We start from the raw sequence: 23,429 nt of genomic DNA, 5'->3' as shown, positions 1-23,429 counted from the left end.
AACTGTTAGACTGAATGAATGAATCTGGAAATCCTGTAAGAAATACGGATTAATGCAACAATGCAAAGACCAAAAATAAAAAGTTAATGAAAGCATTTTATCACATTTTCATAAAAATCCATGTACACAAATATGTTTATCCTCACATAACTGAGTTCTTTAAGGAATAAAAAATGAGCAAGAATTAGTGAGCTATAGGAACAGTACAGATGAAGTTTAACACTTGAGCATCAAACACTGTACAGTTGGACACACAAGAACAATTTGATGTATTCTAAATCTTCAGGATGTCAAATATAGAGGACCTTTGTTACTTTAGGACTTAAAATTAGAACACGTTTCTTCTCACTCACATACATTCACACACAGACACACACAGCATTAGCTATCAAACCACTTGCTTCTTTTGATAGCGGTGTTCTTCCCACCGTTTCCCACCAGTTTCTTCTTGTACTGCTCCACCAGGTTGTCGAAGCGGTCCCTGTCTTTGTTCTTGGAATTCTTCTTTTGAACCATCTGAAAAACAACAAAACAGTCAGTCATGAGGTGTAACAGGACAATTCTGATAAAGCACCATCAAACTAACACCTTTTTTTTTTTTTTTAACCTAATAGCAATAGAAACGGCACTGCTGGCAGATGCTGATATGTGATGTTTTAGATTAGGGCCAACTATGTACAATGTACTTCTTTTCAGTGTGATTATATGTGCTGATGGCATACAGTGTACTAAACATAACAGTAACGGCTTTAGTTCCCTACGTTCTTTCCAAATGCCACATCAGATTTTTTTCTTAGCAGGTCATACTGTAAAATGTAATACTGAATATTAAATATAACTACAGCAGAAGGCCTTAGTGTTGCATACTGTTGCCCTCATGCTCTCTAAGTTCCCACCCTTTTCCCTTGTGCCTATGTGTGTAGATTGGTATGTCCTGCACTGGTCTAGTCAATATTTATCAATATTAGTCACCAGTTATGTGTCTAATGCAGCTCTTGACATTGCATCAGTGTGTTTTGTCTAACTGCACAGACATGCAACCTAAAAAGTAATAAAAACACAAATTCAGGAAAAAGACTATTTACTGTACTACAAGTTGTGGTTGCTAGCCGATGAATATAGATAGATCTTAATTTGGGATTACATTTGATTTGAGATGTGATGGAGCATAAGCCAAAGAGATACCATGAAATATCATCAAAAGCATGACTGTCACACAATGCATGAATTGTGACATGATACTTCAAGGTCTGGGTCACATTTACTGCATATCATATTTCCTGCATTACAGCCTTTGTGATTTGCTAATTGCATCATTTCAAATTGTGAATGTGATATGAAATAAATAGTTTTGCTCCATGTACAGTAAACACTCACTTTTATTACTTTCAACTTGCCATAAATCCATTTTAAATTCTGATCTCATTTATTGTTTAAATTTTCCTGACATTAGCACTGGGATCTGATAGAAAGTCTGTAAAGAAAAAAATCTGTATCGACCAAAAACTTTTTTTTTTTTTTTGAATCTGCATTCTTCAGTGACTCTGATGTTTCTGTCTTTAATTTGGTCTAAAACTATTCCCACTTGGCAGCAAACATGCAGTATGCAGCATGAAGACATTTTTTAAATACTTTCACAAGTTTAAGAGCTGTTTTGTTGCTGACATGAGGATATTAATATACCAGCACCATAAGAATTCCAAAATTAGGTCTGAAAAACTACATTTTTTTGCAGCCTGTAATGCATTAATCTTCATTTAATACTCTTTGCTGGAAGATGTTTTGTGAATAGACAACATAAACAGTATAAACCTGATTTCTGGGCTGTGTGGGTTTTTCCATCGGTCGTCTTTGACGTGCATTCCAGCTGGACCCAGGCTTTGCTTTCTTGGGTGGTGGGGCCTTTTGCTTTCCTTTGTCACGTTTTCTGTAAAAGAAAAACAGTTTACAATCTCAGTTTTTTTAAATTTTGTTGGTGTTTTTTTATAATTCCTAACATCTGTCAGGGCTGTTTGTACCTCACAACTCAAAACAGGTCACATTATTTGGCTACTTTGCAACGGTGACCGGCTTAAAATTATTTATTATCAGTCAGTTAATTCCATCCATTCAATTTTAGGAGGTTTTACAACACAGACTCTTCAAAAGGTGCACTAAAGTATCAGCTAACATCATGACAAAATACTCTCATTATGATCTTAAAACACACCAAGAGTTGTACATTTTTTTTGGAAGTGAGTACTCGCACCATTTTATGAAATTATTTAAAATCCTGTGCACATTTGTACTAAAAGGCCTGCATGTCTATTTTGTTGTCAGGATTAATCTGCATAAGCACAAGGTGTTGCGGAGGTCACTGCAGACAGAACTAAAAACAGTACCTGATCTTAGGTCCTCGATGTGAAGGCAAAGGCAGCACTTTCCTTCGTTTCTTTCCATTTTCCAAGTCTATGTGCTCAACCTCAGGGTTGGTCTTAAAGCCTGAAAAGTATCTGTTCTGTTTCTGCCTTTCAGGAACACCTAATACACACAGAAAGTGGACACAGAAAACATTTGAAAGGTAAGAAACATGTAAATGGTTACAGTGAAAACATTAGTTCAGTTGAGTTTCATTTACAGTCACAGCCAACGTTACATCAAATATATAATTGTTTCACCATAAAATTAGTGTTCTGTGACATCAGATCGTGTTTTTCTATTTCTATACTGAGCATAACAAACAGCAAATATGTACCAATGCATGATCGTGATGTGTTCAGGAGAACTACAGCCTCATGTCTAACTACTTAATATGATAAAAGACAAAAATGTGAACACAAATAATATTTTCTCACGTCTCAGTTTTCCTGTCTGCTCTGATGAGGACTGCACTTTATTTCCATCCTTCCTTGGTCCTTTTCCATCTCCAGCATTTCCTGGTTTCGCTCCTTTTTTAAAAGGCTGATTTCGGAAAATCTCCTGCAAAAATAAACACAAGGTTACTTTTGACTGAGCAAAAAAAGTTCAATCTGAACTTGGATTCTAAGCTGTGGTTAACGCATAAATCAATACAAACAAACCTTGTTTTTTTGATGTCGTATTTCTTTGATTTTAAGTTTTCTTGAATCTTCTAGGGAGAACTCAACAATGGGTCTCTGCAGAATGACACAAAACGCGTAGTTATGGTGGATAACACATTTATATCACATATTTAAATGTCTGTTATATAATTCAGTGTACCAAACCAAATATAAACAGCACCATGTTAAGGCAAAGGGAAAATACAGAGCCAAAATACTGTTGCTTTTAAACACAGTGATGTGATTTCCGCATGTAAGAATTCCACTGTTAGAGTGTACCTTGTGTGAGCCAAAGATGTCAGGGTTGTTATTGAGGTAGCGAAGTGCACTGAGAGCATGTTCATGGTCCTGGAACTGAACAAAGCCATAACCTAATGACTGTCCCGTCACCTGACCTTTCTCTGGCTTCTTGTCATACATGACCCGGCACTAAGAGGAGAAAGAAGAGGTACACACACAAACATTAATAGAATGACAACAGCACCCCCTGCTGGGCAAATCATCAAAGTGTTCATAATTACACAGCTGCCTAAAACTCAAAACCACTCACACAAAACTATTTCATATAAACCTGCCAAAAAGAGAGATAATTTCTTTAATATTGCTCTACTTACTGAAAGATGAACCATGATGGCATATTCTCACCTCTGTGATGCGAATTCTCTTGTCTCCTTTTACACTCTGAAGGCAGAGTGCTCTGAGTTTTTTACTGTCCACTGACTTGGGCAAGTTATGGACACACAGACGAGTCTTTGACACAAACACACTTATGTCCCGAAGCTTGGCTCTCTTTACTTCTTCAAACTAAGAAAAAGAGATGACATCAAATAATAATTCAAAGTAGGAGCAATTTGAGCGCAAGTTCAACTATGCTGAACTAAAAATCAGCAGAGATCATTAATAAAATCTACTCACTCGGGTTCTTTTGATCATGTCTGCCTCAGGCACACCTTCTGCAGCCTTGGTTCCTACACGGATCACTGTGTGTTAAGGTCAGAAGAAAAAAACAAAACAGATTAAAAAGCAGGTCAGCCCGAAGTCCCGAGATCAGTTCCTTGAATTTCTTTGGGCTGCAAAAACTTTCTTAGTTGACCAGCGGTTTATCAATTGAAGCCATTTTCAACTTAGAACTAGTCCTGGCACATATTAATTAGATAAAAATCTAAATTTTCTTTATTTTGGTGGCCATGACAAACTGATTTCCAGGGCTGAGAATGCATAATGTAAGGAGGAATTCATTGTGAAAACTGTGCAATATTGAGGAGAAATAGAAAAACCTGTCATCTACACCTGTCATGTTTCCATTTGCCCACTGGTGTTACTAATACTAGAAATAATGGTGACTTTGCATACTTGAGATTCGTTTCATATCTGATCTGTGTAAATACATCAAACAATTCTGCCAAAAAGTCATATTTTTTTCACACGACTGTCGGTCACAGCAGTCAGTCGTCCTACTCAGTTGTGCTGAAGAGCACCAAGAGTTTTATTTATTTCTGGAATCTGATAGTAGCAAAAGTTTATTTTTGGTCAATTTAATAATTAATTTATATTAGGCAATACATGAGACATGAAGAATAAAGTGATTTAGATCAAATCTAATTGCAACTTTAGATTTTAGTTTATGGACCACTTTAAAGTTGAAAATTTGAGTGTTCACATAAAAGTTTTTACGTGTAATGTTAAAAATGCAAAGTTAAATCTGCATAACACTGGCAGAGAAATAAACAATATGTACGAAGAAAATGTCACTCCTTTAATTTCATGTATGGATTAAATCTTTTCAATCAGTGCTACACAAACAATTTGCCGTTTATTTTTCATCTCTTGTAAGGGAATGGATGATCAGATAGAGACAAAAAATAGATAAAATAAGTTTACTCACATCCTTCTCTGGCCAGATACAGGTTCCTGGTGCCTGTTTCTACTTTTGTTTTATTGACCTTCAACTTTGTAGCATCTTCTCTGCTCACCGCCGCAACAATCAGCAGCTTTCTGCCATCTACACGGACGCCACCATTCTACATCAAATAAGCCAATGTTACAAAACTGCAGCAGCACCAACTCATTACACAAAACAATACACCAGCCGATGCCACAAAAAGCAAGATAGAACTTATAATAAATCTTCCAGACGTCATGTATATTTGACGGCGTGTTACCTCCGCCTCATCTTGTGCTGCAGCTATGCATTTGTCTGCAGCCTCTTTAGTCTTAAACTGAGCAAACGCACAACCTGGAAAAGCAAAATGAACACAAATGAGTTAAGCAACTGGATTTCTCCAACAACAGAGTGAGAAGAGTGTTTCACTCAAACACTGCTGGCTGACCTTTAGAGTGATCTGTGTCTGGGTGGAGAACAATCTTTATGTAGTTGAGCTCTCCATATCGTAAGAGAATTTCCTCAAGACCCTCTTCCTCCGTGTCAAAGGACAAGTTCCTGAATGAGACAAGATTAACAAATGCTTATAATAAATAAGTGTGACTGCTTGTAGAGAGAATGACGATGTAAGACTAAAAGGTGAATAAATCCTGTATAGTAGGATAAATGAAAGCAGGTTTAGGATTAACTAGAGAGATGGATCACCAACCTGATGAAAACTGTTCTGCCCTCTTTCACATCTGAAGGAAGTAGCTTCTTGGGGGCTTTCTTTTTAGCTAGAGATAAAAACAGCACACAGGATATGTCAAAATCTATTTTTATGAACAAAAATATTCAACATTACTGAAAACTTAAGAGAATTTATACCTAGTTCAGCTTCCTCCTCCTCCTCATCTTCTTCATCCAGACTTTCATCTTGGTCATCATTTGAATGGAGGCTACGTCCCCCGTCATCGCCGTCACCGTCGTCGTCGTCGTCGTCGTCATCGTCATCATCCTTCTCCTCATCCTCATCTTCTTCATCAAACTCTTCCTCCTCACTGTCTTCTTCCTCATCATCATCTTCATCACCTGAATCAGATTCCTCCTTCTGCTGCACAACTGGTTTTACATTGACTCTGTGGGATTAAAAAGGCACAAAATGGCTATTTAAGCTCGCCAGTTTTGAACACCTACAAAAAATATAAACAGAAGTATACATATTTAAGGTTCACACTTTTTCTTCTCAGGCTCCGTTTGTTTTTCTTCATTCTCCTCTTTAACATCCCTTTCTGTATTGGCCTCCTCTGCTTTATTATTGCCTAAGAAGGAAACAATAGTAATGATTACAAACCGTGCATGCTCTGAATAAATATTTACATTAATATACAAAGTGTGTCGCTGTCCAATTTAACATGTAAACAATAAAATGGAGGATGACTTTTGCGAAAAAAAAAAAAATTAAGAAAAAGACCTGAATCTGAGGATTGTTGTGTAGCAACATATTTGTCCTTTGGCACAGCCCAGTCAACTGCTACCTGTCGACCTGTGGATAAGGCATCATTGACAAACTAACATCATAAACACTAAACAGGTATTTATTTTCAAAACTGAGACAATGAAAAGTGTTTGTTTTGTGCAATTCAAGTGTCTCCCTCACCAACCTTTAATCTCCTTCAGGTTCATAGCTTTAAGCGCCTTTGCAGCCTCTGACACATTTTTAAACATGACAAATGCAAATCCACGCATCTTCCCATCTACGAAAGAGTAAAAATGAAAAAAATTGAAATTTTAATCAAGCTACTGAAGGGTCAGCGTTAGTTTAGTTAAATTAACTGTGTATACAGTGAGATAAAAAACAGTCTTTACCAGGTTTGAGAGGAATTTTGGACTCAAGAACTGTTCCAAACTGTTCAAATACTTGTTTTAGATCATCCTCTGAGCACTGTATAAAAAAAAAACAAACAGCAAATTTTCATTAATTTAAGAGAATCGAAAAATATGTGCTTTAAAGTTTAAAGCATGTCACAACCATACTGGCATACTGTACCTTAAAACTGAGATTCCTTATAATGAGCCTAGATTTCATCTGGATTTTTTTGATGCCTTTGAATTTCTCCTCATTTTCCTTTGGTGCTGCAGCAGCCTCTTTAACTGCTAAAAAAAAGATGTACAAAGTTATAAAGTGGAAATAGAGATCGAACTCTCCTAATTGCTAGCTTTTTGCACACACCTTCATACAAACCTGCTTTCTTTTTGTCTTTAATTTTCTTCTTCGCCACTGACAGAGACAGCCTCTGTCCGTCGTACTCTTTTATTTCTTTCAAGGCTCGCTGTGCATCTTCCTCCATGGAATAAGTCACAAAGCCAAATCCACGGCATTTCTCTGTGACTGGTTTGGAAAAAAGAACAGATAATTCAAGTTCGCACTTGGAATTGTGATATTACAGCTCGACATTTTTACTTTAACTGAAAGGCTCAAATGAGATTCTATGACACATTTTCTGCTCGCTTGATGCATGGAAAAAATTGTTGCATCACCCTTGTTTTCTTCAATTCAAAAACTGGAAAATCATCAAATGCAAAATGGAGAACCACAAGCCCAAAATCAAAACAAATTTGTGTAACAGGACTGGGCTGCTGTGACAGCAGAACAATGTCTGACGCTGGTGGAGAGCATGCCAAGATGCATGGCTGCAGTCATCAGAAACAATGGTTATGAATCAATACTAACTCCTGTGTCTATCATGCGACTAAAACAGACAAAAAAGAAAAAATGAAATGCCTATAAGCTATTTTGGGCAGTACAATGCCATAGCCAGTGATGGAAAACTTCAGTTATTTTGGTCACTATCAAGAAAACCAAGGAAAATATCTAGATATCAGCTCTTAAATGAAAGTCTTTTGAGCTATTTTTGCTGTTATCATTATATTTGTCCAAACAAATGTACCTCTAGTTGTACCAGGCATTAAAATGAACAAGAAATTGAAGAAAACAAGGGTGGTCTGATCATTTCTTCCATGACTGTATATGGTCTAAGTTTAATTTTTGCAATATACCTCCAATAAAACACAGCGTTACCTTTGTCTCTGACCACGAAGCATTGCTTTATCGGACCAATTTCTGAGAATATCTCCTCAAGTCGTTCGTTTGAAGCTGTAGCTGGTAAAGAACCAACGAATATGGTCTGCGCTGCCATGGCTCTCTGCTGCCAGCTAACTGCTAGCTAAGTGCTAGCTAACGTGTAGCTTCTAGCTCGGTATCAACTCAAAAACTGAAAGGAAACAAACAAGCACTCAAAGTTAGTGTCAAACTACTCGATAAAATGTGAGTCGCTGACATGAACACACGATACACAACAGATAAATTAAACGTCGTTAGCCACCACATTAAGTCGCATGTTTACATGTGTGAGCAGCCATCATAGAAAGTTACCGGATGTAGGTCAACTGAAGATTTCTGTTGTGGCGCCACCTGCAGTCCCGAAGGTTTGCATGTTGCTACCAGCTATTTGATTTTTTTGTAATAATATATTTTTATTCTAATTTATATACGCTACCAGTCAGAAATTTGTACATACCTTCTCATTTAATAGCTTTTCTTTTTTTTCATTACTATTTACATGGAATATTCTCACTGAAGGCATCACAACTATGAATGAACACACAAGGAATTATGTAATAAACAAAAAAAAGTGTGAAATAAGTCAAAATATGTTTTATGTTTTAGATTCTTCAAAATAACCACTCTTTGCTTTGATGACAGCTTTGCACCTTCTATAATTCAACCAACATAAATGTAACTTAAATAACCGATAGAAGGCACCATGCTTTTTCATGATTTTCTAATTATTTGAGATGTCTGGGGGGAGACCATGGGCTAGATATAGAACTTGCTGGAGGGATTATATATTTCATATGGCCTGGGAAGACCTCAGGCTTTCCCAGGAAGAACTGCACATCAATGCCGCGTAGAGGAATGACTAGAATGGCCTGCTTCATCTGCTGCCTCCATGCCAAGACCCCGGAAAAGCAGAAAAAAGGGGTAGATGTGTCGTATACTGGTATATCAGGGACTCCACATCAGTTAAGAAGCCTCTTGCCTGAGAACCAAAAAGATAAATCCAGTGACTTTCTACTGAGGTTCTTTGTATGACCTGGAAGACTGAGAATCTACACAGATTTGTGTTACTGAACACCGTTGACGGTTACATACTGCTTTGTCAGGGGACTGTGCAATTCATTTTTTGACATAACTTGATTGATTGCACCTCCGTTCCATTTTTGAGTATGTAGGCAATGTTTGTGTTGCAATAACATTATTGTGATGTCTTTCAAGGCTTTAGTTTTCAGAAATCAGTGCTATGTGTAATGTTTGTAGATGTGCTGCATAGATTCTGCAACTACATGGCGCCTCGGCAAGTCAAGAAAAATTTGAGGCAGCATTTCACAGACAAGCTTTCAGCCCAGACGTGTGGTAACATGCCCATTCAGTTCCATTCAATGTCAAGTTTAAGACTGAAGCTCAGCAGTATGATTGAATGTCAGGCCTTCTGGTCCGCTTGATGTGATGACTAATGTCAGAAATTTGAAACTGATGACGTTCACTGAAAAAAAATAGTCTTGTGCTTTAGTTCTAGTGTTTCCCCCAAAAAAATCACATTCCAAATAAGGTGTCTTCATATTTATTTTCAAACTGCATACAAGGAAAACATGTTGACATAAACTGTTATGGCACATATGACAAATGTTCAAGTCATGAAAACAATGCTTTTATTACATGATATAGCAGGTCCCATTTGATGTTCAACCATCACCTGAAACTGCTAAACATTTACAATTTTCAAGTCCTGCTAGTTTGGTATTTTGTGAAAGCACTGATCATTTAAAGAGATTTATCACTGAGGAATATTCAGGCACCTTGGAGATTGACTGATATAAAGTAGCAGACGGCCTGATATTGATGAAAGAACTTCATTACAGTAGGCAAGAATCTAAAAAAGGCAAAAACAATCAAACAAATACAGCACACTTATTATGGTAGATAAGACACCACCAACAATCATCTACCAGCTTCAATAGCAATACATCTTTATGAAAATGTACTCTAACAAACATCAATCCAACTGACTGACATCACAACTTAGTGTTAATGAAAACTATCACCAAAAAAACTTGCAACTGTTATAATAAGAGCCACATTATTAAAGGCACTGAGTGTCATGGCAATGGGTAAATAGTAGTATTTTACCGATTCCAAAGGAAATTCAAGAAACCAGCAGCATAATAAACATACAGAATCTACATAAATAAAAGATAACAGTAAGGATAACGTTATCTTACAGTTCATCCAGTGTAAAATGGTACTGTTCTTCTGCCTCATATGGCACGAGTTCAGCACTGTTAACTAGCTCCAACAGGGTGGAATAAAGATTTTTTTTTCTCCTACAAGTTGATACAAAATTTAAAGATTTAATGGTCCTTGTAAATATGAGGAATTGTGTTCTCAAAAACATTTGACGACTTATAGAAAATAAAAAAGTGCATGTACAATTACAATGATTTCAGAGTTAGCATTGTAAATGTCAGCTCTGATTGCATACAAGATGTTATAGTCATTACCCGGAAAGTGGAAAATGAAAAACAATACTGTATACCACAATTATGTTTCCTATATCCACTCTCACAACAATACTCTTGTGAGAAATGTCAATGTGCGGTTTCGATATGTAACTAACTCAAAGCAGAAATTGTTTATTTCCTGAGAAAAAATAAGATTGCCACTGTTGCCTTAGGGCTTGCTCTGGGGGTTCAGGCATATGGATTCTGTAAACCGCATTGAAACAATCTGAATTGTAATTGGCACTATATAAATAAAAGAAAATTGAATTGAATTGACCACAAATGTTTCAAGTCATTCTTGCTATACAAAACGTAAAAACATGACCATCTCAAGTTCTGGACATTTTACTTTAAGGACTCATGTTTTTGATCACACAACACTCTTTGCAATTATGTATGTATATTTCTAAGTGAATCAGGAATTTTAAATATTATTTTCAGTATTTTAAAACCCAAACAAATTAGTCCATTTTCCGTACTCGTGTAACATTCTCAGGTTGCTTGATGCTGTCAGCACTTTATAGTAAAGCTGATGGAGTTAACCTGCAATAAAAATGTGCTACATGAATAAAATTGCTTCTGTGCTTGTACCCCTCTTTGTCCATGTCTCTCAAAGCAGCAGCAAATGGGGAAATGTAACTTCACAACAGTATTTAACACAGTAAACTGGGGTTTACGGTCAACTTCAGTGTTTGGAGAACAAGCCCAGCATAGTTTGGGTCTTGTTTCACATGTTTATGTAGATATTAGTCACTGTTTTCATAAACAATAATAGAATCACATGTTTACCTTGCTCTTTTAAGAGTCAGTCACATTTAGGTTTGAGATTCAGTCATACAAAGAAATTGGTCAACGGAACTATTTTGACAGCTAATTAAGTAATGAAGAAAATGTCAAATTATGCTAGTTCCAGCAACTTAAATGTGAATATCTGATGCTTTTCTGGGGGGACACATGAAACGAAACAGAATATCTTTGAATTTTATCTTGCTGGTCAGACAATAGGATAAGTGATACATCACCGTGGGGAATTTTCATGTCATTTACTGCAGCACTTACAAACAATACTTGTATACTAAAAAAAGAAAAAGTAATTTATCACAAAGCCTGCAGTATTCACGGACATATTTTCCAGATATAAGACTGAATCTCAGGTACTGTCGCTTCAGTTTTGAAGGTCTGCTATATAACGTGCAAACCACCAGATGTCACTCTCATCCAGTTTAAAGAACACTGATTTTTTTTTTTTAAATATAAAAGAGTCTCATTTAAATTCATATTTCAATTGCCAGGTTATCAAATATTATAATAAACTATAATTACACATAAAAATATCCTAAATGTGTCCAGAGTAGGATAACCTCGAGTCTTGTTTTGAGAATAAAACCAAACACAACTGCATCTTTACTCTAAGTCCATCCAGTCACACATCAAAAGACAACAAACATTTGAGGTTGAAACACAGAAAACAAGTAAAGTCAAGACAACTTCCCCATTAGGATATAATGAAACTGTGTTACATTTTCGCCTTCAGTGGACCAATGTGGAGTGAGTGGAAGAACGTCTCCAGGGTGCTGAGATATTCCTGTGGATGTCTCCTTAGGTGACCTGCATGTGTTGAATTCTCCCACTTCTTTGCCATGACGTCTATCCCTTGCTTCCGCCAGAAGTCAATCAATTCCTCCACAGTTTTTGTGTCGCTCATCACATCATTTTTGCAGAAGAAGAACAGTGCAGGAGCAGTGACGGGATTGTTCTTAACTGTATCAATGCCCATATCGAAGTAGTCCACCGTCTGGCGTTTGAAAATGGCAAAGTATAATGTGCTTATTTGTTTCACTAGTCTCTCCCAACGAGGAAATACTGTCTTGCCTAGACCTGAGTAGAGTGGAGAAAAGCAGGTATTATAAAGTGGCAATGGGGAAAATCAGTTACTTGTACGTCTGTCATTAAATGTGTAAACTCAACAGCTTTGATCAAGACGGTAAATGACTGCGTTAGGCACACTAATAAAATGAATGTATGTTAATACTAACTGACCTGTAGTCATGTTATCCAGGGAACCAACCACCACGCTGTCATAGATTTGGCCTTTGATCCTCTCTGTGAGCGCCTGATATTTTTGTCTGTCCTGGGATATATGTATCAGCAGCTGAGCAAATGTGTAGCTCCCAATAGAAAAGGCATGGACAAGGAGTGGGCGGGACACAAAGCGATCGCTGTGGAGCAACTCCAGCAAGCTCTTTCCACGATCCAGACCCCAGCGAGGCCACAGGAACTCTTTGACCTTGTGAAAAACAAGCACAGAGAATTTATTTCTCAACAAGAAAAAAGATAAAAAAGGGAACTGAGCCCCTGAAAAGGTCATGCTGGAATTTTTTTTTTCTGATGTGAATTTCCCCAGTGTGAGATCAAAAAAGTTTATCTAACAGTATCTTATCTTTTGCATTTCCTTGCAAGAAATTTTGTGGTCCCTTGCAACTAATTTGTACGTTAGCTCACATTAAGTTTTGCTTGCACTATTTTTTGCATTATCACTGACTCAAAGTAAACTCTGCAAGTTTAGGGAAACATTGTGCAGATAAGAATAAAATGGAATTACATTTGCACCATTTTCTAATTATTCCTTCCCAGAGGCCGAGACATTACAGCACATACTCAGTAGCTGTGAGCACACCTACCATCACTCTGCATGGACATGGTGGCTGCAGCTGTGGACTATATTATTGGTAAATCTGTAGTGTAGCTCTTCTGGGACTACTCGCTGCTGTTCCGATTAGCCTGACCTGAGAAACTATCATTATACCAAACAGGATTGAAACCAGCTGTGCCTTTGACAGTCATGTAAAATCCTAAATTTGACACAAGAGGCTTCACAATCTGTGCATATCTTTATATAATCAACTGAAGATGATTCCACGATGTGTAATCTAAGAATATAAAAATTGGAGTTACATTGATCCTTGCATTGATTATATAGCAGTCCTTGCTCCAGGTGTCATTGTAAATATCTCCAGTTAATGATTATCAGTGAACGGAAGATCCTGGATGATGGAATGACCCAGATGTGTGACATTCTTCATCCCTGTCTTGTTGCATTGCCACATATTTTTGTTTGTTACTATCATCGGTCAAACGGCAGGAAATTTTATTGCAAAGACATGAGACCTCATTGGCTGTACTGGCTTCATTCCTACACAAATACAGAACTGCCTGGAATCATGACCTGTAAAGTTAAGATGACACAGTCGTCATGAATTTAGCTTAACTTGAACACTACATACAGTCACAGTTTTGTGTGGCTGTGATATGTAATGTCAATATTAACTTCACTCTGTAAACCGGTTGTCCTTTTTGTATTCATTCAGACAGCGCTCATTGATCATCGACAAAATGACTGTAAACGAGCCAGAATTAGTCCTACAGGAAAATTTTAATCTGTTATCACTGAACTGATCTTTTCTTACTGAAATCACTGCAAAAAAATACATTCAGAGTAATACTGAAACTAGCACACATTCACCATTCAAACAATGCAGTCACTTCTTACAACTCTTACCTCACTCTCCACTACAAGCACGTCAAAGCCGGTGCGAAAGTAGATTTCGCAATACTTGGCCACAGCTTGAGGACGGGAACCTAACCATGGTAACATCAACATGAGGGGTTTATGATCTCCAGACTTCTGGGCCTGACATCCTGAGGCTGGAGACGTTAACTCATTCATGTACAAAGTGACATTTTTAGACAGGCGGTGGGTGGTAACGCCTCTGCTCAGCGCTATCCTGGTCAACATAGCAGAGTCTGTTAGGATTCCTGTAGCCAGAAAAGACACGAACAAATATTAAATTCACTCATACATGCTGCTGACATAACAACCACCGGCGTTACATAGTGCTGCAATTTGCCGTTTAAAGTTAGCACGACGCTCAATGAAAATTTACGCTAAAACCTCAAGTTAGCTTTAGCAGTTAGCATTTAACCAAGGCCACATACGTTAGCCTATATGTTTAAAAGCTGAAGTTAACACACGTTATAGTTACCATAAAACTTCGGCTTGTTCATTTACAGTTACGTAAACCGTTATCGGAGATATTAACATCCAAACAAAGAACCTAAAATACATTTGCCATAACCGACGTCGAAACAGCAAACTATATTTTGTGTGTTGGTTGACTTACTGACCTACTTTGAGTCTGTGTCTATGGATGCTCCAAGATATATGAAGGACTCTTCCCAGAAACACAAGCAGTGCAGAGCTAACAGCTTGCTAACCGAGCAACTAACTCATAACACAGCTCAAGTGATAAGTCTCATCTCGTACTTACTTTCCTTCTCCCTCCCCCTTGTTTTCTTCCTCTCACGGGTCTGTGATCTTTACGTTGACGTTTATCTCAGATGAACTTTTGATAAATCGATGCTGGATGGTATCAGCCGGAGGGATGCAGGGGGCGGGCCGCTTTACTGTGATTGGTGGATATGGTTAGTATATGCAACATGATTGGTTGTTGGGGTCAGGACAGTAGCGCTGATCCGATCTACGGCCAACGTTTCTCGTTTATTTGTATGGCTCTTGGTAAACAACGTTCTGAAGTTATGAAATCTAATTGCATTATGCATTTCTTGACTTCAAAATGACGACACATTTACAAAAAAAGTAGAATAAAAAAAGAAAATATACTGCCTTGAACTTCTTTGTTTAAGGTTCTGCACCATGTTTAAGGTTCATTACCGCCTGGAAAAACCTGTTTTCCGGAAGGTATTGTTTTGAGCTGCATGGTCTTGCTTGCTTGTTTGTCTGTAACAATTTGGTTTCCGTGCGATAACTCGATAAAATATTGATGTAGCCTCACCATATTTGGTACACAGGTGTACCATAATAAGATACAGGTCAGGTTCGCATTTGGTGACCTTGACCCAATTTTCAAGGTCACAGGGGTCATCTTTGTTAATGTGGTGTCCGATGTCACTGGCTCATGTCCATGACATACAGATCACCTCGCCAGGCGGTCCAAGTTTGGTAAAACTTCTTATCATTTTATTTTCATTCATTATTTGGGGTAGTCTGGCATATTTAATCTAATGAAAGATGTTTCTCAGGAGCAAATTTCACAACTTTTTATATCATGTTCTCCTATCTTAAATAAACGAGTGTTGAACGAAACCTCGGTTGCATAATATTTTTTCCCTCTCTCTGGCTTCTCTCCAAAAAATCTAAAAAATCTCTCCATGCCAACTTTTTGTGTGTGTGAATATTGTTCAGTTACATTCCTTTTCTCTCCTCCTCCCACTGCTTTTGGCAACTTTCTGTCACAGAAATCTGTAATGAGCCCTCATAAAACAATTAATTTCAATCATTATGTGTCTTTTTTATTGCTATTAAAGTAAAATAAAGAATGACAAAGTAGAGAATTGTAGAGTGAATATTTCAGCTGAAGCAGCAAAACTAATCTGACCAAAGAACTGAACAAACTAGTAGTTTTTAGCATTTGTCCTCATGCATTACAGCCTCAGCTTTATCATCAAAATAGCAAACACTACTTGGTAGAGAACTGTTTATTGTCTTGCCGATAAGCCAGATAATGCAGAATGCATTTAAGGTCATGAAAACACAACTGATTATAACACATTTATTTGCCGGTGACGTTTTCTGGTCTGAAGTCTAAATGACTATATTTCAAACTGGTTATTGACAAGCTGGAATCAGAATATTACTGCTATCTCATATCTTCAGCCATTTGCAATAACAAAATTGCCAACATCTCTCCAGTTTAAGCCGATAATGCATCACTGCTTCATATGTGAAGTTCAATAAGATAAGATAAGATAAACTTTATTGATCCCACAGTGGGGAAAGTTCACCATTACAGCAGCTCCAGAAAGAAAAACACTATAAAGGCTGTACAGAATAAATTAGAAACACACGGTGCAAAAATGCAGAGTACATTATATACACAGAAGATTTTTTTAAGAAGACTATTTACATGAGGATGAGGCTGAAACAGTTGACAAAATCCGAAACTATGAATGAAATATCAGCAAAATTAAATTAGTTTTTTAGGCATCTGTATAAATTTGAACATATCTGTAGTTACATTACAGTCTTTATTGCCTGTGGAATTAAAATAAACCCTTTGTTTCTCTTTCTAAGCAATATCAAATCTATACATAGGGTAAAAAATATTTAGGATTGTATTACAGTGAATAGTACTAACAGACAAAGGTTTATTTCAGTTATTTCTAGTTGCATTCTGCTCAGCTTTAGAATCAGAATGTGTTTTATTGCCAAGTATATTTTCACATATGATAAACATGACAAAGTGTTTTGGTGTGGGACACTAAACATTGACAAAAATAACATTTTTAAGAAGGACTGAAAGATTTTTTTTTAAAGAAAGCAAGTGTTGTAAGTCAATGCACATTAAATGTCACAAAACAAACAGGCAAAGTGTTACAAGTCAAATAAAGAGGAAGTGTAGCAAACTCAAGGATTATAATTAATAATTTTAAAAATATAAAAATGTTTACCACATTTATTTTGAGTACCTTGTGTCAGATGATCTTCATCATGTCTTTTTAAAATAACCATAATTTAAAGGTAGTTAAATTTTCTTTAATTCTAGTCACTTTTGAGCAAACCAAAGTGCTTAACATTAAGTCTGCTATAAGAAAACCAGCCCTGACTAGTCTAACCAGTTTCTCATGTATTACCTGTAATCCTTTCAACATATAAGTGGGTTTGTCTTGACAGCTGTTGAAAATCTATCCTTCTATCTGAAACTGATAGATAAAATCACCACCATTAACTAGTTGTGTCTTCCCAAACAGGAAAAAAAACATATAGAAAGGGCTATAATTGTTTAATGATTCATATACATGTTTTTTTCATTTCAGATAAGACATGTTTGGTGGCTGCCCTTCATACACACGTGGACTAAATTGTTGGTACCCCTCAGTTAAAGAAGGAAAAACCCACAATTCTCACTGAAATCACTTGAAACTCACAAAAGTAACAATAAATAAAAATGTATTGAAAATTAAATAATCAAAATCAGCCATCACTTTTGAATTGTTGATTAACATAATTATTTAAAAAACAAACTAATGAAACAGGCCTGGACAAAAATGATGGTACCCATAACTTAATATTTTGTTGCACAACCTTTTGAGGCAATCACTGCAATTAAACGATTTCTGTATTTGTCAATGAGCGTTCTGCAGCTGTCAACAGGTATTTTGGCCCACTCCTCATGAGCAAACAGCTCCAGTTGTCTCAGGTTTGATGGGTGTCTTCTCCAAATGGCATGTTTCAGCTCCTTCCACATATGTTCAATGGGATTCAGATCTGGGCTCATAGAAGGCCACTTTAGAATAGTCCAACGCTTTTCTCTCAGCCATTCTTGGGTGTTTTTGGCTGTGTGTTTTGGATCGTTGTCCTGTTGGAAGACCCATGACCTGCGACTGAGACCAAGCTTTCTGACACTAGGCAGCACATTTCTCTCCAGAATGCCTTGATAGTCTTCAGATTTCATCGTACCTTGCACACTTTCAAGACACCCTGTGCCAGATGCAGCAAAGCAGCCCCAAAACATTACTGAGCCTCCTCCATGTTTCACCGTAGGGACAGTGTTCTTTTCTTCGTATGCTTGGTTTTTGAGTCTATGAACATAGAGTTGATGTGCCTTACCAAAAAGCTCCAGTTTGGTCTCATCTGTCCAAAGGACATTCTCCCAGAAGCTTTGTGGCTTGTCAACATGCATTTTTGCAAATTCCAGTCTCGCTTTTTATGAGTTTTTTCAGCAGTGGTGTCCTCCTTGGTCGTCTCCCATGAAGTCCACTTTGGCTCAAACAACGACGAATGGTGCGATCTGACACTGATGTACCTTGGCCTTGGAGTTCACCTTTAATTTCTTTGGAGGTTGCTCTGGGCTCTTTGGATACAATTCCAACGATCCGTCTCTTCAATTTGTCATCAATTTTCCTCTTGCGGCCACGTCCAGGGAGGTTGGCTACTGTCCCGTGGGTCTTGAACTTCTGAATAATATGAGCCACTGTTGTCACAGGAACTTCAAGCTGTTTAGAGATGGTCTTATAGCCTTTACCTTTAAGATGTTTGTCTATAATGTTTTTTTCGGATGTCCTGGGACAATTCTCTCCTTCGCTTTCTGTTGTCCATGTTCAGTGTGGTACACACCTTTTCACCAAACAGCAGGGTGACTACTTGTCTCCCTTTAAATAGGCAGACTGACTGATTATGAGTTTGGAAACACCTGTGATGTCAATTAAATGACACACCTGAGTTAATCATGTCACTCTGGTCAAATAGTTTTCAATCTTTTATAGAGGTACCATCATTTTTGTCCAGGCCTGTTTCATTAGTTTGTTTTTTTAAATAATTATGTTAATCAACAATTCAAAAGTAATGGCTGTTTTTGATTATTTAATTTTCAATACATTTTTATTTATTGTTACTTTTGTGAGTTTCAAGTGATTTCAGTGAGAATTGTGGGTTTTTCCTTCTTTAACTGAGGGGTACCAACAATTTTGTCCACGTGTGTATGTGTTGGCTTTGTTCTCCAAGTATTCACCTGAAAAGAGGAGATGCATGTATTTGTGATTGTAGCAGCGTGTAACTGTGCGTAAAATTTTTGTACGTTTGTAATCTATTAACAAAAAAAATCATTGACCCAGATCACTAAGACTTTCTATGTTAGTCCAGTAACAGAGAAAGACATAAAGTACAAAGGTTGTGTTTACATTGCTTGTATGTTTAGTAGGGCTCAATGTACGATATAATAGAAATCTTATCTAAATTCGTACAGCAAGATATGTCCTAACCAGTAACATTACATGCTTTAATCCTCCTCATTGCTTGTGCAGCTTTGTTTCTGTGTCTTGTCCTGACTGTCCTTATTTCCCAGCTGGACAGCAGTCCCTGCTGACTTTGTCTTGTCGGAGGATGATTTATCTAAACAGAAACCAGTTGCTCAATGAATTCAGAAAGCAAGTGTGAGGCGGCAATAATTTGGCCATGTCCCCGACTGAGCTCATATGTTTGGCCTGTCATTGTTCCTCTCCGGTCCCTTTAGTCACGGCTGGGTTGATGCTTTCCTGTGTCCTCATCAGACACCGGGTTAATCACAGCCCTGGGGAAGTTCCTATCTCCACTGACTGGCCGTCTAAATGGTCTGCAACAGTCCTCACTGTCTTTCAGGCTGCACTTATCTAAATCAAATTGAGCAAAGGTGGTTTTTTTACCTTGAGCCACACATCTGTGCAGGGAAAATGTGACATTTATTGGTAGCGGATAATAAACTGCTCTTTTAATTAGTCTGTTATATTAACAGTCAGAGCCAGAATTAGCCTTGGGTTCAGAATTAGCATTTATGTATTTGTGTTTTGTGCTAAATATGTTTAGTAGATTTGTTTGAGGTAAAGCTTGAGCTGTGTTTTCCCATAATAATGGTCAGTGAGAAGTTTCATTTGCGATCCTTACATTTGCAAAACAAAGAGGTCTGTCTGTGTTTTAAATTCACTGTCTCGTAATGCATCCAAAGGTATGTGGATCAGTGTCTATTTTGGAACCACCCGTGGGTATTGAATTAGGCCACGAGGTTGCTGGATTTTCCCCCACTGGGTGAAAACAGCACACATGAAGAAGTCAGATAACATTTATAAGGAGGGTAATAAAAGCATGTAACATGATGTCACCAAAGTCTCCAACCACAATAACTGATATGGCAATAAGGTCACACGAGGTAACAATTCTTTTTTAAAAGTGCAGATTCAGAAATGTATGTAAATACGAAAATAACCACTTCATACATTATGGATGTGTGCAATTCAGAGAAAATATTCAGTTCTATCTCCTGCCCTTGAAATGTTTCGAACTGAGCTATTTCTGTCATGGTTACTTTAATCAAACAGAAAGACTAAATTACTCAGAAGTGCATGTATTGATCTGTAGCACAACTCAGTGCAGGGTGCTGCATGGTGGCAATGACATATTTATGTCTCTTCTCCTCTCTTCTCTTCTCTTCTCTTCTCTTCTCTTCTCTTCTCTTCTCTTCTCTTCTCTTCTCTTCTCTTCTCTTCTCTTCTCTTCTCTTCCTTCTCTTCTCTTCTCTTCTCTTCTCCAGTGTGAGGTTCCTACGTAACTATAAAGAGACAGTACTGATGCAGATGCTGCCTCAGATTCAGGAGATCTCAGGCAGCAAACAGTCTCGTGGTCAGATCAGTGCAGTGGCAGCATGTTGGATAGTGGGGGTTGTCCAGAGGAGGTGGGTCTGTCCCATGTGTCGACTGCCTGATGGAGAGAAGAGGGCACAGCACAGTGAGTATGAAAGGACACAGAGTGCTATGCAGACAGAGACTGCAGACATGCAGCAACACAGAGCGGCATATATGTTTAAAGAGGCTGCAGCAGCGTGGGGCTACTGATGAGGTAAGGGAGCAAAATGAGAACAACCGCAACAAACGGAGCAGTTCTGTCTTCATATTTCTGCATGTACTTTTATTGTGAATGGATCTTTGCATTTTAATGTTTGCTCTGTGTGGATGTCACAAAATTTGATAGAAGGAAAAAGTATAGAGGACTGTTTTCATATACCTCATTAGAATTCTTTTATGTGCAGTATTTGGATTTTAGTTCTCACCCTGTATGCAGCAATTCAACATTTTTATTGCAGGCACTGTTACAGTGTGCAGTATTTGGAGAGTGTTTCACAATGTCTTGCATATGATTTATCTCTCAATTTCTCCAGGTGTGTCAAGAATGAAATCTCTGGACACCTAAGATTACAGACCTGTCAAACATGTGACTGGACAGCAACCCCAAATGACTTTGTGGTCCAGTTTGTAGAGCCTCACCATGGTTTCTCTGTGGAATATTTATCTGCTCCTCCCCCTTTCCTTGCCTCACTCACTTCATGTCATAGCGTTAACTGGAGAAAATGTCAGAGACACGCAACAGCCAGACACTGACACAGCAGTGCAGTTTCTCACACAGCTTTCACATGGACCTCATGGATCAGGTAATCCCATGTTTGGACCTGACAACGCCGACCTCATGGGTCTACCTTTGAGTTTGCCCTTATCATCATCTGAGGAAACAGATAGGCAAGGTGTGATTGGTGAATACAGTGATGTACAGGAGAGCACAGAGACCTCTTTGTTGTATCCTAACGAGAAGGAAACTCATCATATCCAGTCCCACAGGGAGTGCTATTGAAGATGTTACTCTCAAGGAGAGGATACAATCAACAAGGTCTTCATCAGGAAGCGTGCCACTTAATCCCACACAGAAACAGACATTAAAGTATCATTCAGCTGAGAGCAACACTGCATCTGTTTTACAGTCAACACAGACTGAGAGACTCAGTCAACATTCCCAGCCTTCAAACAGAGATGACTGAAAGCCAGCTACCTTTTCTTCTGTCCGGCTCACTCCCATCACACACACCAGAGCAGAAATCAACTTCATTGTCGTCTGCTGGACCTGGGCCTGGCACTGAACATCCTACTCCACCACTAGCCACTGACAGCTGGGGATGGACTACAGGCATTTCTGTTAGCACACAGGGAACAGGAGAGAGATTAATTGATTTTACAGATCGTATTTTACCACAGAGGAACTGTCAGCACAAAGGCAAACAGAGGTAAGAGTTCTGTCTTGGATGAAATTTAGTGGATGTAAACCATCATCTATTTAACTAAGCCTAACACCAATCACAGCTTATACTTGTCATTTATAACCTGCTGTCAGATGAGTTTATTATGTTGCCTGCATTACCTGCAAAGACTCCAAACCTGTGTGTCACTGCGGTGTTTGCGATATGTTATTCTGCTTGCAGACACAGTTGTTTTACATTCACAGAATGGTTTGCATCACTTCACTCCCCCACAAGTTTCACTCTCCTCCAAAATCTCTCCCCAAACCTCTTCACGCTCTCTTACTCTCTCAATCCTTTCAGCACGGATTCATCTATTCAGTTCTCCATTTCTTGTTAATGTAGAAACATTAAGTTTGATGTTCAATTTGTATTAGTGTCCATTGCCAGCATCCAAATGTAACTGGATATATGGTGCACACTTGCACACTGCAGTGTTTATTCTATTCACACACTGGCACTTGCTTGTCAAAGTAAATAATGTATTGAGTTCACAAGCATAGGGGGAGGAGGACTTTCACAGATATGGGAAAAACATCTGTCTTCCAACTGTCTATACATTTAATAGCACAGTCAATATTCAACCTAATAGCACTTTATTGAGTGACTTCACCATATATTACCAAATTCTTCCTGTCTTTGTCTCAAAAGAGGACCTGCAGATTTGATAAATAAAACCCTGTGTTTAAAGCTCCCCTACTGTTTGTTGTGGCTCCTGTATTGACACAATCACTTCTCTACTAATGGATGACTAGAAATAGGACACACTCCATTTATAACCAGTAGATTCCCTGATTCACATGGCTTGATACAGCTTACTCTGAACATTGTTTCATCTAGAGAACGAGATGCTTACATTATTTATTGGTTACGCAATCACAGTCGGTCACAGCTTGTCAAAAACGAATGCGGATTCAAAACAGAAAGGATGCAACAATAAGATAGCATCACACCTCCTGACCAGGCTTAATAATAGCCTTTCAAATGAGAGCAGCATTGAGGTCAATACTAGCTAATCAACACAGATTTCTCTCCCAGTCACTTTCACATGAGCACATGCACGCACAACTTGCTCATGCTCCTGCTCTCCCTGTGACCCACTTAGAGATTCCCAGTTACAAGCCTGCTATGTTTTATTATGGATTAATTACTCACACAGCAGATTCCACCCAGCTCTCTTTTTTGACACCCTGTATTCACTGGCAAGATTATTATATT

General features: G+C 38.0%; 2 protein-coding genes and 1 long non-coding RNA gene across 6 annotated transcripts; 1 reads left to right on the top strand and 2 right to left on the bottom strand.

Annotated features, from left to right (window-relative positions):
• Positions 1 to 78: 78 nt before the first annotated feature.
• Positions 79 to 8,364, bottom strand: rbm28 (RNA binding motif protein 28). 2 transcript variants are annotated; one of them, XM_022213142.2, is made up of 20 exons: positions 8,003 to 8,364; positions 7,166 to 7,312; positions 6,971 to 7,077; positions 6,790 to 6,865; positions 6,585 to 6,677; positions 6,395 to 6,466; positions 6,158 to 6,242; positions 5,809 to 6,059; positions 5,651 to 5,717; positions 5,390 to 5,499; positions 5,222 to 5,295; positions 4,945 to 5,080; positions 3,975 to 4,039; positions 3,705 to 3,863; positions 3,339 to 3,488; positions 3,060 to 3,134; positions 2,835 to 2,958; positions 2,382 to 2,520; positions 1,813 to 1,927; positions 79 to 516 (listed from the first exon to the last, which is right to left on the bottom strand). In XM_022213142.2, the coding sequence occupies exons 1-20, from the start codon at positions 8,118 to 8,120 to the stop codon at positions 382 to 384; spliced, it is 2,298 nt and encodes a 765-aa protein (XP_022068834.2). In that variant the 5' UTR covers positions 8,121 to 8,364; the 3' UTR covers positions 79 to 381. The 2 variants fall into 2 exon arrangements, with proteins under 2 accessions (XP_022068834.2, XP_022068835.2); XM_022213143.2 differs by having other exon boundaries at positions 6,971 to 7,074.
• On the top strand, positions 2,477 to 21,420 carry LOC110964419 (uncharacterized). The gene is made up of 3 exons (XR_007943610.1): positions 2,477 to 2,560; positions 20,682 to 20,986; positions 21,306 to 21,420. It is a non-coding gene; the product is annotated as an uncharacterized LOC110964419 (long non-coding RNA).
• si:dkey-5i3.5 (uncharacterized protein LOC565091 homolog) lies at positions 9,590 to 14,998 on the bottom strand. Of its 3 annotated transcripts, none has more exons than XM_022213140.2 (4): positions 14,871 to 14,998; positions 14,102 to 14,358; positions 12,583 to 12,829; positions 9,590 to 12,420 (listed from the first exon to the last, which is right to left on the bottom strand). In XM_022213140.2, exons 2-4 carry the CDS (start codon positions 14,336 to 14,338, stop codon positions 12,059 to 12,061), a joined length of 846 nt encoding a protein of 281 aa, XP_022068832.1. In that variant the 5' UTR covers positions 14,339 to 14,358; positions 14,871 to 14,998; the 3' UTR covers positions 9,590 to 12,058. The 3 variants fall into 3 exon arrangements, with proteins under 3 accessions (XP_022068832.1, XP_022068831.1, XP_051807430.1); XM_022213139.2 differs by having other exon boundaries at positions 14,728 to 14,877; XM_051951470.1 differs by lacking the exon at positions 14,871 to 14,998 and adding an exon at positions 14,732 to 14,862.
• Positions 21,421 to 23,429: the final 2,009 nt, after the last annotated feature.

This window comes from Acanthochromis polyacanthus, chromosome 8 (genome assembly GCF_021347895.1).
Source record: "Acanthochromis polyacanthus isolate Apoly-LR-REF ecotype Palm Island chromosome 8, KAUST_Apoly_ChrSc, whole genome shotgun sequence".
Classification (NCBI taxonomy): domain Eukaryota; kingdom Metazoa; phylum Chordata; class Actinopteri; family Pomacentridae; genus Acanthochromis; species Acanthochromis polyacanthus.
This window is presented reverse-complemented; position numbering and strand designations above follow the sequence as displayed.